At 41.9% G+C, this 15,984-nt stretch overlaps 1 protein-coding gene across 3 annotated transcripts in view; it reads right to left on the reverse strand.

Annotated features, from left to right (window-relative positions):
• Positions 1-207: 207 nt before the first annotated feature.
• The window catches only part of dscc1 (DNA replication and sister chromatid cohesion 1), a 62,617-nt gene continuing 46,840 nt past the window's right edge, over positions 208-15,984 (reverse strand). Inside the window, exons 6-9 of one of the 3 annotated variants that reach the window (XM_068032202.1) lie at positions 12,393-12,445; positions 7,834-7,991; positions 5,851-5,999; positions 208-862 (exon numbers count right to left, since the gene is read on the reverse strand). In XM_068032202.1, the coding sequence (XP_067888303.1) occupies positions 757-862; positions 5,851-5,999; positions 7,834-7,991; positions 12,393-12,445 (466 nt within the window). In that variant the 3' untranslated portion in view covers positions 208-756. Of the gene's footprint in view, positions 863-5,830; positions 6,000-7,833; positions 7,992-12,392; positions 12,446-15,984 lie in introns of all 3 variants that reach the window. The other 2 variants (XM_068032204.1, XM_068032205.1) reach the window with 2 other exon arrangements.

A 15,984-nucleotide genomic window follows, 5' to 3' on the forward strand; every position in this document is an offset into this window, starting at 1 on the left:
GCATAATATGTGTACACTTGTGGACAAGAGAAAAAGGTGTGCATTTACGAAGGAGATCTGCAACTCACCATATATTTTTCTAAGTTTTCCAAAGTCAAAGTCCAACACTAATTTGGCTGACTTTTTAAAAAATTTGGTCACATCAAAGATGGTGAAAAAGAGGGCAAGAGGACCAGAATACACAGAACACTTAACTATTAAGCATTTTTTCCTTTTATTACATAAACACAAGGCCAGGTGTAACTACAGTGGTACACACTCAATTGCCAATCATTGCAATGCAATTAGATGTCTGTGCTCAGCTGGTGTCAAATATAGTACTCACTTAACAATGTGAAATATACACAAAGTAAATAGACATGATTGTGCAAGACAATAATGTGCAATAAAGACTGATATTTTAATCACAAACTGCACAACTACAAATGCATTGAATCTTTAAAAGGAAAAGTATTTTGGTAGAGGTAACAGATGTAGTACAACTATCCAGTACAACAGTTCAAAGTAAGTCAGCTGCTTTCACAGAATTAACAGCAGTGTAACTTCAGATTCTATCGATTTTTTCCCCCAGAAAATATACCTTTCATTTTTATTAACAAACTGAAAACATACCATTTGTATTCTGAAAAATACTTTTATGTAACAATTTTGAAATCCATAAAAATGGAAGATGGAGCAAGAGGAACACATGCACTTGTACTGAACATTTGTTGGATAAACATTCTTCTGATTGGTTTCAAGTATTCAAATTCATCATCAGACTGGCCTTCTGGAGTTAAACACTTTCACACCATTCTGCATAGATGAACGAGCATATTTTGTCAGTAGAGTTCCAATGGTCTGCTTTTCTCCACATAAACTCCTGTTAAAATGAGAGGATAATCTGAACTGGTTCCAATGCATCCAGGCCTGACCATTTATCCACTTTCAAAGTTGCCAAACACCTTAATATTTCCCTCTCACTCTGTTTATCCCATCCAATAAAAGAGTTTGTAAGTTGATTGAAATACAAGGCCCAGATATATTAAATTATATTAACAGAATTTTCAATAACAAGCTTTGTTTTTTTTTTAAATATTAAAAGTGCTCCAGTTATTCCTCTGGGGAAGGGAATGAATATGGTAAAAAAAACTTAAATAATCAAAACGTAGAGGAGTAAATTGTGGTGAAAAACTCACTGACATATATGGGCTGAATTTTATTGGCGTGCCGCACATTGCGGCGGCAAGCTTTGAACTTGGCGGTCTTCAGACATGGCAATGCTGCCGCTGAGTCTCCACAATATTTCATGTGGGGACTCATTTAAATGGTTAAATGGAGGGGGTGGAGTGCACCCCCCGATGACGTAGAGGGGGCGGGTGCTCTATCCCTGGCAACAGCATCTGGTGCCAACGTGCAGGCGCCATTTCCAAAGGGCTTCAGGCCCTTCGGACTTATTAAAATTTCTAAAGTGACAATGCTGAAAAATAAAGATAGACATTTATTCACATTTGCAATTCCCTCTCCCACTCCTGTAAATTGCCCTCATCCTCCAGAAATTTTTTTTTTTCAGGTATTGAACTTTCCCCTCCAAACTTCATTACCGATGACCCTTAACCCCACAGCTAATAAGAACTGTTTTTCCTGCTTCCCCCCACCTCCTGCCCTGATAATTTTAGTCTTCCCCCCTCTCCACCGGTGTCTCGCCTCCAAACTCCAAACAGAGTTCCAAAGGCATGCGAGGTGCGGCTGGCGGCCGTAAAATCGGTGTGGGATGGCCACCGGGACCAGGTAAGTTTATTTGCATTTTGTTTTAAATAATTTTAATATGTAAATTAAGGCCCCGTGGGGTTGCATCGAGGCCTTGCTGCCACTGGTAAAATGCAGCGGGGGTCGTGGCGGGGGCCCATAAAATACTTGCCATAACCCCTGATGTTGAGAGGCTGGTAAAATTCAGCCCACATACTCTGAACAAGAAACAGTTTACAAATCTACCTCCTAAGAGATATCGCTAATTTTTGGTAAAGACAGGTGCAAAGTAATCATTTAGTACCACAACCATGCCCCCTACCTCCATGTTTAAATCCCCTTTCCAGTCCTAATTGGCACCACTCCTCCTTTTGCTACCTTTTTACTATTTATATGGCTGTAGACAATTTTTGGATTCCCTTTTGTTAGCATGACAGTATCTTCTCATACTCTCTCTTTGCTGCACTAATTTCTTTTTTCACTTCCCTCTGAACGTTCTTTATTCAGCCTGGTTCTCAATTATATTTTCCACCTGACATCTGTCATATGCACCCCTTTTCTGCTTCATTTAACTCTCCATATCTTTGATCATCCTGAGAGCTCTGGATTTGTTTGTTCTACCTTTTCCCCTCGTGGGAATGTACCTTGATTGTACCCAAACTATCTCCTCTTTAGAAACATCCCATTGTTCAATTACAGTTTTGCTTTCCAATCTTTGATCCCAATTTATCTGGGCAGATCCATTCTCACCCCATTGAAGTTGGCCCTCCCCCAATTAGTTTTACTCTGGATTACTTCTTGTCCTGTTCCATTGCCAAGCTAAACCTTATGATATAATGATCATTGTCCCTTAAATATTCACCTGCTGACAGACTTGATTCACTTGACCCATGTCATTCCCCAGAACCAGATACAGCAATGCCTCCTTTCTTGTTGGACTGCAAACATACTATTGTAGAAAATTCTCCTCTCTGTCCTTTACACTATTATTATCCCAGTCTATAATAGGATAATTGAAGTCTCCCATTATAAATACTACATAGAAACATAGACATAGAAAATAGGAGCAGGAGGCGGCCATTTGGCTTTGCTCCGCCATTCAAAAAAGATCATGGCTGATCATCTAATTCAGTACCCTGTTCCCGCTTTCTCCCCATATCCCCTGATCCCTTTGGCATTAAGAAATATATCTATCTCCTTCTTGAATATATTTAATGACATGGCCTCCACTGCCTTCTGTAGAGAATTCCACCAACCCTCTGAGTGAAGAAATTTCTCCTCATCTCTGTTCTAAATGGCATACCCCTTATCCTGAGACTGTGACCCCTGCTTCTGGACTCCCCAGCCATCGGGAACATCCTCCCTGCATCTAGCCTGTCTAACCTTGTTAGAATTTTATAGGTTTCTATGAGATCCCCTCTCATTCTTCTAAACTCGAGTGAACATAGGCTTAGTCGACCCAATCTCTCCTCATAAATCAATCCTGCCATCCCAGGAATCAGCCTAGTAAATCTTCTTTGCACTCCCTCCATGGCAAGAACATCCTTCCTCAGATAAGGAGAGCAAAACTGCACACAATACTCCAGATGTGGTCTCACCAAGGCCCTGTATAACTGCAGTAAAACATCCTTGCTCCTGTACTCAAATCCTCTTGCAATGAAGGCCAACATACCATTTGCCTTCCTAACTGCTTGCTGCACCTGAATACTTGCTTTCAGCGACTGGTGTACAAGGACACCCAGGTCTCGTTGCACCTCCCCCTTTCCCAATCTATCACCATTCAGATAATAATCTGCCTTTCTGTTTTTACAACCAAAGTGGATAACCTCACATTTATCTTGTCCAAATCACATTGGAGCCTCTTTGCATCCTCTTCACAGCTCACATTCCCTGCCCCCCCCAGCTTTCAGTTGTCTGCAAACTTGGAAATGTTACATTTTTTTCCCTCACCCAAGTCATTTATATATATTGTGAATAGCTGTGACCCAAGCACTGATCCGTGCGGTACCCCACTAGTCACTGCCTGCCACCCGGAAAAAGACCCGTTTATTCCTAATCCCGGTTTCTTGTCTGTCAACCAATCCTCAATCCATACCCCCAATCCCATGTGCTTTAATTTTGCACACTAACCTCTTATGTGGGACCTTATCAAAAGCCTTCTGAAAATCCAAATACACCACATCCACTAGTTCTCCCTTATCTATTCTACTAGTTACATCCTCAAAAAACTCCAGTAGATTTGTTGAGCATGATTTCCTTTTCGTAAACCCATGCTGATTTTATCCAATCCCGTTTATGCTTTCCAGGTGTTCTGCTATCACATCCTTTATAATAGACTCTAGCATTTTCCTCACTACAGATGTAAGGCTAACTAGTCTGTAATTCCCTGTTTTTTCTCTCCCTCCTTTTTTAAATAGTGGGGTTACATTTGCCACCCTCCAATCTGTAGGAACTGCTCCAGAGTCTATAGAATTTTGGAAGATGACCACCAATGCATCCACTATTTCCAGGGCCACTTCCTTTGGTACTCTGGGATGTAGATTGTCAGGCCCCGGGGATTTGTCAGCCTTTAACCCCATTAATTTCCCTAGCACTTTTTTTTACTAATACTGATTTTCCTTCAATTTTCCCTTTCATTAGACACTTGGTTCCCGACTCTATAATTCTTGGACATCTCTATAATGTCCTTGCAAATTTGCTCTTCTATACCTGTCCCACTAGTTGGGTCCCTATAGAATACACCTATTACTGTAATAGTATCTCTATTGTTTCTTAGCTCTAACTAAATAGGTTCTGTCCTTGACCCCACTAGGACATCCTCTCTCTCCAGCACTGTAAACTTTTCCTTAATCAATACTGCTGCCCCTCCTCCTTTCTTTCCTTCCCTATTTTTCCTGAACACCTTGCATCCAGGAATATTTAGTACTCAGTTCTCCCTTATTTTGAGCCAGGTCTCCGTTATCGCCATAGCATCATATTCCCATGTGGCTATCTGCATCTGCAGCTCACCAACCTTATTTACCACACTCCGCACATTCACATACATGCACAGTAAACCTAACTTAGACCTGATTACATTCCCTCTTACTCAAACCCACCTAATACCTTACTATTTCCTACTTTAGTGCTATCTGTCCCTCTCAATTCTGTGCACCTTGTTTTTCCACTCTAATATTACCTCCTGGTTCCCACACCCCTACCAAGTAAGTTTAAACCCTCCCCGATAGCACTAGCAAATCATTCCGCAAAGACATTGGTCCGGCTCTGTTCAGATGCAACCTGTCCGGCTACCTGGTCCTGGGCAATTTTCTGCATTGTTGGGTAGATGCCAGTGTTGTATAGTTGTACTGGAACAGCTTGCTAGAGGCGCAGCTAGTTCTGCAGCACCAACCTTCAGCACTATAGCCAGGATGTTGGCAGGGTCCGTAGCCTTTGCTGTTTTCAGTGTGCTCAGATGTTTCTTGATACCATGCTGTAAATTGAATTCATGGAGCCTGCTCCTCCTGCTAGATGTTTAATTGTTCACCAACATTCATGGCTAAATGTAACAGGACTACACAACTTTGATCTGATCCCTTGGTTGTGGGATAGCTTAGCTCTGTCTAGGGGGAATGGGACTTTGGATCTGAAGTCACTGCTGGGATGGAGAGAGATAAAATGAGAAGTCAGGCTGGGAAGGAAGTGTTGGGAAACAAACAGTATGTGGGCCAAGTTCCTGTTCCATTGGACCTCCTGTCAGAGGGTTAGAGCAATGGATTGTATTCATATTCTTGTTAATTTTTAAAAAATGTTACAGAGGAGTGGGAACGAAAGAGCCTTAGAACTGGCAGCCCGAGATTCCCATGGAAATACCTGCAGCCCCAGACACATGCAGCCAGAATGAGGCAAAATGAAGAGCAGTTGCAATTATTGGAGAAGAAAAAAATTTGTGAACTTCCTGTCCCTACTGGTCCATGGAAGTCATGCCACCCATCAGATTCTTACAATAGTTGTAAGAGATAGGCTTGTTGGGGCGAATGGATTTTTACCGTTTTTTATGTTTTTAATATGCAGTACCTCCAGAATCAGCAATTAACAGTGAACAGCAACAGACAATACAAACCCAGTTATAAAAGTACCCACTGGATATACGGAGCAATATCTTCCTCAGTCCACTTTGCCCTGATGTGAAAGAGGCTGTTGAAACGTTCCTGCGTATTCTCCGGCAGATCCTCTACATTTAGTTGAAAAATCACTTGTGGCCTTGAATTTCTATCCACAAGAGCTACGCCCTGTACAGTAGGAAAAATAAACAAGCATTAAAGCACAAAATAAAGGAAATTTGAAAAACAACAGTTTCATTATCACATGAATGGTAAATGTCCAGTGACAGAACACTTACTTCAGCTGAGGTTCTCTGGTTAGAGTGAAACTAAATTTACACTGCACTGCCTTACTAGGCTGCGGGGGGGGGGGGGGGGGGGGGTGGTTGGTGAAATCAATCAAGGTTCCCACTCCTGATCACCACCTTTCTGGAAACGGGTGAGCTCAATTGTGATACTACCCAAACTTGAATATCCTGCTAATGTTCACGGTCTCTGATCACATGAAGAATGACCACTTGAACGAGTTACCACAGAGTGTGCTGTCCCATGGGACAATATTCCAGTATGGAGTCAATGACTTCAGTGTAGAAGGAGGAAGAGAAAGATTTTAGCATGGCAAAGGGGTGACAAAACCACTTTGCTTTTATTGGTTTGTTTCTCTTTTTTTGACTCAAAGTTGGCTCACGAGTGCTCCAAATTCCTGACTTTTACCAAAATCTTGCTGTGGTTTGAACTTTTTATGCACTGCTTCAAAGAGCAGTGATATAAAGTATGTCCTGTTTTCTATTTATCGTTCACTAATTGAAAAAAATGCCAGCATTAGAATACACGTAGCTATTTCTGACAAATAGATGTTCACATCTATTCAGAGGACTCAACCCAGAACAGCAACAGGAGCTGTCCCTCTGCAGAGCAGCATGCAGGTTTTGCTGTGCCCATGGTAATCTCTATGATGTCTGGGAGCCTAGCTAGTGTACTGCTTGATAATAGTTCAAACAATGCACACATTCTCAGTTTGTCTGACTCTTTCTTGCTTTGTCTGGGAGCCATACATATCCAAAGGCCTGTTCTTCAAACTAATGCTCCTGGTCTTCAAACTAATGCTCCTGGTCATAGAAGGGATTGTTTAATAGTCTATTGATTGCTGAACATGTCATAAGCAACCTGCCCTATATGAGCTGACAGTATTATCAAAGAATGAGGGTAATGAAGGAGAGAGGGGTTAAAGAAGGGCAGACAAGTTATTATAACTGAAGTAAATCATCTACTGGATCCAGAAATTCTTAAATATTTATGTCAAATTATCAAGAAATACTAGGAGATAGTGATATCTGTTACTTTCAGAATCAGCTATGTACCACTGAAATATATGGACACAAAGACTAGGAATTCCAATATAGAGAACTACGGAAGGTGATAATAACAGCTCAGATTAGGGTTAATGTATAGGCCAGGGGATTGGAATTACATTGCCAAAAAGTTGGTGAATTTTTGTCATTAAGGGATTTGATTGTGATTTTTGTTAACTGAATCCCTACCCCCATTTCCTTCTGGTCTACGAAATACAGAACGAGCAGGGTGATTGCCATTTGCCAATGAGTTTTCTAGAGAGTGACACAAATCTACAGACCAATGAGACTGTTTCCAAAAAGGTACAAAGTTGTATTTTAAATCCAGCTGTTGGCTGATATTGATGTGGGGAGGAGACACAGAGCAGGGATTAACCATAGCCTCAGAGAAAGCAACCATGGATGAAGAATTAACTACTTGATTCCTCTAGCACTGTAACTGAGTGGCACTGGCAATATTATGACAGTAGATTGCTTTCTCATTCTCTACCAGAATGGAGGTGTGTAACGTAGTTGGGGGGTGGGGGAAGAGTGGTGAGGGAATAAAATATATTAAAAGAATAATAAAGAGAAGAGGTTGGCTTGTCCAGTATTGGTAGAGGGCAGCACAGAAAAATAGTGTCTGTACATAAAGCATTAAACAGAATGCCAGCTATTCAAGGAAATTTTACCTTGAGTTGATCCAGCCTTGTTGACATGCCCTCAGGTACACTCTGCTGCCAAACCTCCTCAAACTCAGACAGATTGAATTTTACAGCATTCCGTAACAGCATCAGTGCATTGGATTTACAGACTTCATCCTCATTTAGGGCATAAAAGACTTCTCCTGCTGAAAACAGAGTACAGCATTTTGCTAAGTTATGAACATAAGTTCCGACAGAGTCCACAACCACAAACAGAACAGACGCACTGGATCACAATTATGACTTTCCTCAGGATGATATGGTTTAACTGATAGAACAGAATGCGATCTAAAAACAAATACAATACTCATATGTAAAATGAAAAATTTTCAACTTCATACCTTGGCACAGACCATGTGCAGAAGTGGGCACCCAGACTCTCAAAGAACAGGAGGGGGGGGGGGGGGGGGGCGGTGCCATTTTGCCCATCTAGCTTGTCCTTCCATAGAAATATACAATTCCCAACACGGCATCTAATTGCTTTTGGAATGACTCGAGGGTTTAAATTATGATTTTTGTCTTGCCTAAAAAATGGTAACCATTTCTTCAGTCGCTTCTGCCCACCTCCTCCCTCAAAGCCAGTTTAGCCTCCCATGAAATGTTCCCCTCCCTCACCTGAGCCACAGAGGGAAACAGACTGAAAAAATATCAACTAAAATTTGAGTAACTAACAAAATGCCCAGCACACTACTTAAATGGGTAAATGCACCCTGTGGCAATAATATATACAGACCAAGGAAAGGCCCTCATCAGTCCTCCGCTGGCTGATGTCAACCTGGATAGCAGTAAACAGCTACAGTTGCTAGAAATGCATATTGGGAGGAGAGAATTGGACTCGGCTTTGATGCTTCTACAGTTTCCTGATACATTTAAGAAGTATTTAGAGGAGCACTTGAAACGCCATAGCATACAAGGCAACGGGCCAAGTGCTGGAAAATCGGATTAGAATAGATAGGCTTGATGGCTGGCGCGAACATGGTGGGCCAAAGGGCCTGTTTCTGTGCTGTATAACTATGATTCTAAAAACATACGAAATAGGAGGAATAGGCCATTTGGCCCCTCAAGCCTGCTAGATCTGATTTGACAAGGCTGATCTGATTGTGGCCTTGACTTCATTTTCCTGCCTGCCCTTCATAACCCTCAGCTCTCGTCAATCAAAACACTAATGACCCTCTGAGAAAAGAAATTCCTCATCTCCGTCTTAAATGGGAAACACCTTAATTTCAAACTGTGCCCCCGAGTTCTAGATTTCCTGCGGGGTAACAACTGGTTCACTAATGTCCATTGGGGAAGGAAATCTGCTGTCTTTACCCAGTCAGGCATTTAAGTGACTCCAGTCCCACATTAACGTTGTTGACTCTCAACCTCCCTCTGAAGTGGCCTAGCAAACCACTTTATCAAAGCATCAGAAAGAAAATCAACAACAAAAACTGGATGCCCCACTAAGCTGCAACTTAGGACACAACAAAGGCACATCCCGCCCAGCTGACTCTGCAAAGTCCTCCTCACCAACATCTGGGGACTGGTATCTAAGCTGGGAGAGTTGTCCCACAGATTAGTCAAATGACAGCTTGACATAGTCATACTCACTGAATCATTAATATCAGCCAATGACTCAGATTCTTCCATCACAATTCCTGAATATTTCTGACCCACCAGCAGGACAGACCCACCAGAGGTGGTGGCACAGTGATATACAATTGGGAGGGAGAGACCCTGAGAGACATCACATTGAGTCCAAACCCCATGAATTCTCATGGCTCCAGATCAAACTTGGGCAAGGAAACCTGCTTCTGATTACCACCTATCACCCTCCCTCAGCTGATGAATCAGTGTTTCAACATGCCAAACAACAAATGGAGAAAGCACTGAGGGTAGCAAGAACATAGAATGTACTCTAGGTAACTCACTTCAATGGCCATCACCAAGAATTACTTGGTAACAACACATTAACTGAGCCCTAAAGTGCATCACTACCAGACTGGGCTTGGGGCAGGTGGCGAGAGTACCAACACAAGGGAACCTACTTGACCTCGTCCTCAGCAATCTACCTGTCGCAGATGCATGTGCCCAACATAGCATTAGTAGGAGTGGTCACCCCACAGTCATTCTGGAGACCAAGTCCCATCTTAACACTCATGACGCCTTCCAGCATGTTATGTTACACTGCCACCATGCTAAATAGAATGGATCAAGAACAGATCTAGCAGCTCAAAACTAAGTATCCATAAGGCAGTGTGGACCATCAGCAGTAACTGAATTGTATTCAACCACAATTTGTAACCTCCTGGCCTGGCATATTTCTCACTGCTCCATCAACATCAAGCTAAGTGACCAGTCATGGTTCAATGTGAAGCATAGAAGAGCATGCTAGTAATAGTATCAGGTGCACCGGAAAATGAGGTGCCAACCTGGTGAAACTACAATACTGAAAATGACCCCACGGTCAATGGATCAGGTCAATGCTCTGCAACCCTGCCACATCCAGTCATGAATGGTGGTGGACAATGAAGCAACTAAGGAGAGGAGGATGTTGCGTTGCAATTATCTTCAGTCAGAAGTGCCGAGTGGATGATTGTTCTCGGCCTCACTTAGAGATCCCCACTATTCCTCAGCTGATGAATTAGTGCTCTTCCATGCCAATCTTCAACCAATTTGATTCGCTCCATGTGGCATCAACAAACACCTGTGCACAGGACACAGCAAAGGCTATGGGCTCTGACAACAATCTGACTGTAGTATTGAAGACCTGTGCTTCAGAACTAGCTGCGCTCCTAGCTGAGCTGTTCCAGTACTTCTACAACATTGACATCTACTCGACAATATGAAAAATTGTCCAGGTTTGTCCTGTGCCTTAAAATGGTGAATTCCAACCTAGCCAATTACCATTCTGTCAAAATCATCAGCATAAGGAGTCGCCCACAGTGCTGCCAAGAGGCATTTTCTGACTAATAACCTGTACACTGACGCTCAGTTTGGGTTCCACCAAAACCACCTGGCTCCAGATCTCATTGCAGCTTTGATCCAAACATGAACAGAAGAGCTGACTTCCAAAGGTGAGGCGAGAGCAACTGCCCTTGACATCAAGGCAGCATTTCATCAAGTGTGGCATTAAGGAACAACAGTAAAATCAACGGGGGATCATATAGAAATCTCTCCAGTGGCTGGAGTCACACCTGACACAAAGAAATTGGTTGTGGTCACCGGCAGCAATTCACCTCAGCGTCAGGATATCATCCTAGACCTAACCATTTTCAGTGGCATCATCAATGACCTTCCCTCCCTCATAAGGTCAGAAGCAGGGACACTTGGCTGATGATTGTAGTGTTTAGCTCCATTCACAATTCCTCTGATAATGAAGCAGCCCATGCCCACAAGTGCGAGGTAATGTTTATCTATACTGAGAGAGCCTAACCTCATCACGTTGACTTTCAATGGCATTAACAATGTCAAGTCCCCTACTATCAAGATCCTGAGGCCATCAACTGGAACATGCTGTGGCTACTGAAGCAGTCCAGGAATTCGGTATTCTACAATGAGTGACTCATCTCCTGACTCCCGAAAACCTCTGCACCACACAAGGCACAAGTTAAGAGTGTGATCGAATATTCTCCACTTACCTGGATGGGTGCAGCTTCAACAACACTCAAGAAGCACAACACCATCTAGGTTTTACCTCATATCCAGGGCATGTTATACGTGACTTAGGAGTGTCTAATGATGTAGAGGTGCTCCATTCCTCCGCAACAGTAGCATTCTTGATCAAGAAATAAATACTGAATTTTTTTAAAAAAATATGTTCTAGGCAGATTGGCAAATTCCTCGGAGTTAGAGTGAATTAACATAGGTAATGTTTTGATTCCCTAAATATTGGGTTCCAACACTCCTGATTGTCAGGTAAAGGAAACATCCTTTGTTGCAAAGAAAGTCAGTGAATGAAACATGAGAAGACCAATACTTCCGCATGGACAGTTGTACAGCAGTATTGATGGTGCCCTGAACCTAACTTTCTAAGATCAATATAAATTTTAGCCTGAACAGAGTAGTAGACAAATACATCAAGGGATATTGTCGTGAGGCATGCCAATCAGGAAAGTGCTAAGTTTAATTCTTGGCCTTTACTGAGGTAGCAAATTTCAACCAGGACAGCATTGAGGGCAAGACATTTCCCTCAGCAGTTCCAGGAAGTGGGAAGGGACCCACCATTTCTCATTAATTGGTCATCCAAAAACTGTGTGGATGTTGGGTTAAGGCAGAGTTATAGTCAAGCATGATGTCCTCTATGGTCTAATAGGCTGTTGACATTTACCACATTGGCTCAAAAGTGCCTGTTTGTTAAACCGCACCTAAAAGAGTCAATGTTTCTTAGAAGAGGCATGTTATGGAAGAAAAACAGAAGAAAATTAAAAGATATATATCAATTCATCTTATTTAAGAAAACAGATGGAAATAATAAAATCTGGTTGGACAAACCAACCTATACAGAACAGTAAATTTCCAATTTTAATAACTGAAATATTATCAAGCAAGCCCTATATCTGCCTTACCTTCATTTGTATATCTTTTTCCATAACAATTAAGGCAATGTTCTATCATCTCCCTATAGAGAAAAAGCACAAGCATATAGTTTAATATAGTAAACAAATTGGGTACAGAACATATACATCAGAAATTGGGAAATATTTGAAAGAAAATGGAAATAGTATAAATCACATTTATTCTCGTAAAATGAGAAAGGGAGTATCTCGAAAGCTCGGTTTCCATGGTTGAAGAGGGAGATAAGATAAAATTTGAGACAAAACAGCATTTAGCAGTTGCAGCATAAAAATAAAACCAGCACAAATAAAAGAACACATGAAAGCTGCAAAAAGGAAGACTGGATTAGTTAAGTGGGATTATGCAATTTAATTTTTAGAAAGCATAATAACAAAGGATTTCGACAGGCATATTAACAGTAAGAGGATGGGCAAGGTAGGGGTAGCCTTGAAAAGATAAAGCAGCCAAGCTTGAATGGGAAAGCAAGGGAATGACAGTGATTTAAATAAATAAATAATTTACCTCAGCTTTCAGACAGGAAGTAGGTTGTAGACCACAATAAGTGGTGTATATGGAGGTTACGCAGAGAAATGGGAGTAAAAAAGTTACTCAAACTTAAAGGTAGATAAATTAAGATGCTTTCTATCTGAGGGTCCTAAGGGATGCTAGGGAAGAAATAACAGATAGTATAGCTGCAATATTCAAAAATTCTTTGAAAACGAAAATTGTACCAGAAGACAGGTGGGTGGAAATTGTGATACCACTCTTCAAAAGAAACAAAGATAATCTAAGAATTTATTGGTTAGCTATTGTTCAATTGATTTGATAACACGTAAAGAATTTACTGAGCATTTGGGAGAAATACGTGTTATTCCAGGCCAGTAACCATGCCTCTCTAAAAGGGAGGCCATGTTACTGAGCTTAAAGAATTCTTTCAGGAATTAACAAAAAGGATAGATAAAGAAAATGCACTGAATACAGTACATATAAATGTATTGAAAACATTTGATAAGGTATCAGATAAGAGACATATGGCAAAAATTACAATATGGGAATGGTGCTGCAGTGGTAATGTTACTGGACTATTAATCCAGAGGCCCCGAGTAATGCCCCACAGACATGAGGGTCAAATCCCACCACAGCAGCAAATTAATTAATAAATGTGGAATAAAAAGTTAGTCTCAGCAATGGTGACCATAAACTACTATATTGTTGTAAAAACCCATCTGGTTCACTGATGCCCATTAGAGAAGGAAATCCGCCGTCCCTGCTTTAGGGTTTGGCCTACATGCGACTCCAGACCCACAGAAACATGGTTGACTCTCAACTGCCCTCTGAAATGATCTAGAAAGCCACCAAGTTGTATCAAATTGCTACAGAAAAGTCAAAAAGTATAAAACCGGACAGACCACAAGGCATCGACCTCTGCACCAGAAATGACAAAGGTACACTCTGCCCAGTGGCCCTGTACATTCCTCCCTAACATCTGGGGACTTGTGACAAAATTGGGAGAGCTGTCCCACAGATGAGTCAAGCAACAGCCTGACATAATCATACTCACGGAATCATACCTTTAAGACAATGTCCCAGACTCCTTCATCACCATCACCAGAGGTGGCAGCACAGTTGTAAACAGTTGAGAGGGAGTGTCTTCAACGTTGACTCCAGACCCCATTAAGACTCATGTCATCACATCAAACATGGGCAAGAAACTTTCTGCTGATTGCCACCTACCGCCCTCTCTCAGCTGATGAATCAGTACTCCTCCATGTTGAGCACCACTTGGAGGAAGCACTGAGGGTTGCAAGGGCACAGAATATACTCTGGCTGGGGGGCGTCAATGTCCATCATCAAGAGTGGCTCGGTAGCACCACTACTGACCGAGCCCTGAAGGACATAGCCGCCAGACTATGCCTGCAGCAGGTGAGAGAAACAAGAGGGAAAAACCTATTTGACCTTGACCTCACCAATCCACTTGTCGCAGATGCATCTATCCATGACAGTATTGGTAACAGTGACCACTGCAGAGTCCTTGTGGAGCCAACATCCCGTCTTCGCACCGAGGACACCCTCCAACCCATTGTATGGCACTTCCACCGTGCTAAATGGGATAGATTCAGAACAGATCTAGCAGCTCAGATTCCAGGCTTTCTCTTCTGGTTCAGGGCAAGTTTAAAATAGTTAGCTAGACTCTTGACTAAGCTAGGGTTTTTAAATCTTCAATACGCAATTTATTTATCTTATCAAGGGAATATGTCTCCCTACTCTATAAACACCTTAGTATTAAAAAGGTGGCCGTTTTTTGTTTCTAGCACCATAGAGAAGAAAAAGACTTGATGAGAAAACCTGTTTGTTCCATTTTCCACAGTTTTAGAGGTCAATTTTCCTCCCTTTTCCAAACCTCTAGTTTAGTCTGATTGTTCAAAAATCCTGGCTTCGAGCCCCAATTTGTTATGGCCAGGCGGGTGATAGCCTGGGGCTTGTTCCCACTGTTCACCTCCCAACTGACCACAGTAAGTGTTTTTGTTACTAGTGTTTTAACCCTTTGTGTTATATTTTCTAAATAAACAGAGTGATGGGTTTTCTTGTAGGTTTAAAACAGCAGATTAAATATTTAATAAACAATACTCAATTCCCCAAAAATGTTCACAACACCACTCATGCACACTCTCAAGATAGACGATAGATAGAAAAGTATACGGTAAGAGGTGCTCAAAGTTCAGGTTGCAAAAGTCTGTTGTTTCAGGAATAACCTGTGGGATCCCCGCTGGAGCTGAATTTTAAAGTTGCAGACCCTATTTGCTGGTTGTCTGGTAACTGTTGGGCTGGTGCCATCTCCTGGCGGTTCACTTCAGAATGAAGATGCTGCTGATGTCTTAGGTCAATTCTCACCAGTAGAAAAGTCATTTTTACAAAGGCACTGTCTTGTCTCTGCTGTAGCTAGTTTCCAACTTGTCTCAGCAGGGTTCAACTATATTGGCTGGAACCGATCTTTCTCTTAGCCTTGCTGGAATTCAAAAAGGGCTTTTTTGTTGTACGGTGTGGCTGAGGACAGACCAAACTGATGATGTTGTCTCTAGTCCTGTCCAGAAAGAACTCCCCCTATGTTCCTCAAAGCAATTATCTTTTCATGTGAATTTTACCCGGATAGTTTCACCCATGTGACTTCAGGGTTCAGTCCTAGCTGGGCTGTATAATGGCCTTGATGATGGCTGGTTCACACTCCATTGTAATGGAGGTTAATTGGAGACGAGAAGTCTGAAAAAGGTCTTGTCTCACTGTTTTTGAGTATAGCTCACATCTAGGTGTGATTATCTGTCGCATTTCCATGCTGCTGGGGCTTAATTGGTTTTCAGTCTTAATAGGCATGAATGTGGATTTGAGTGCGAGATGCTGAGGGTCCTGTGTCTTATCCTAAATTTTGTTGACAGCACATGCATCAGTCTTTTAAAAATTGTTCCAATTTTTATAACTCAAGATTTTCATTGCTGCACTTCTCATGACTGTGACAGTAAGAACATAAGAAATAAGAGCAAGAGTAGGCCATTCGGCCCTTTGAGCCTGCTCTGCCATTCAATAAGACCCCTTATTTTGAAACTGTGT

This window comes from Heterodontus francisci, chromosome 5, assembly GCF_036365525.1.
Source record: "Heterodontus francisci isolate sHetFra1 chromosome 5, sHetFra1.hap1, whole genome shotgun sequence".
Taxonomy (NCBI): Eukaryota; Metazoa; Chordata; class Chondrichthyes; order Heterodontiformes; family Heterodontidae; genus Heterodontus; species Heterodontus francisci.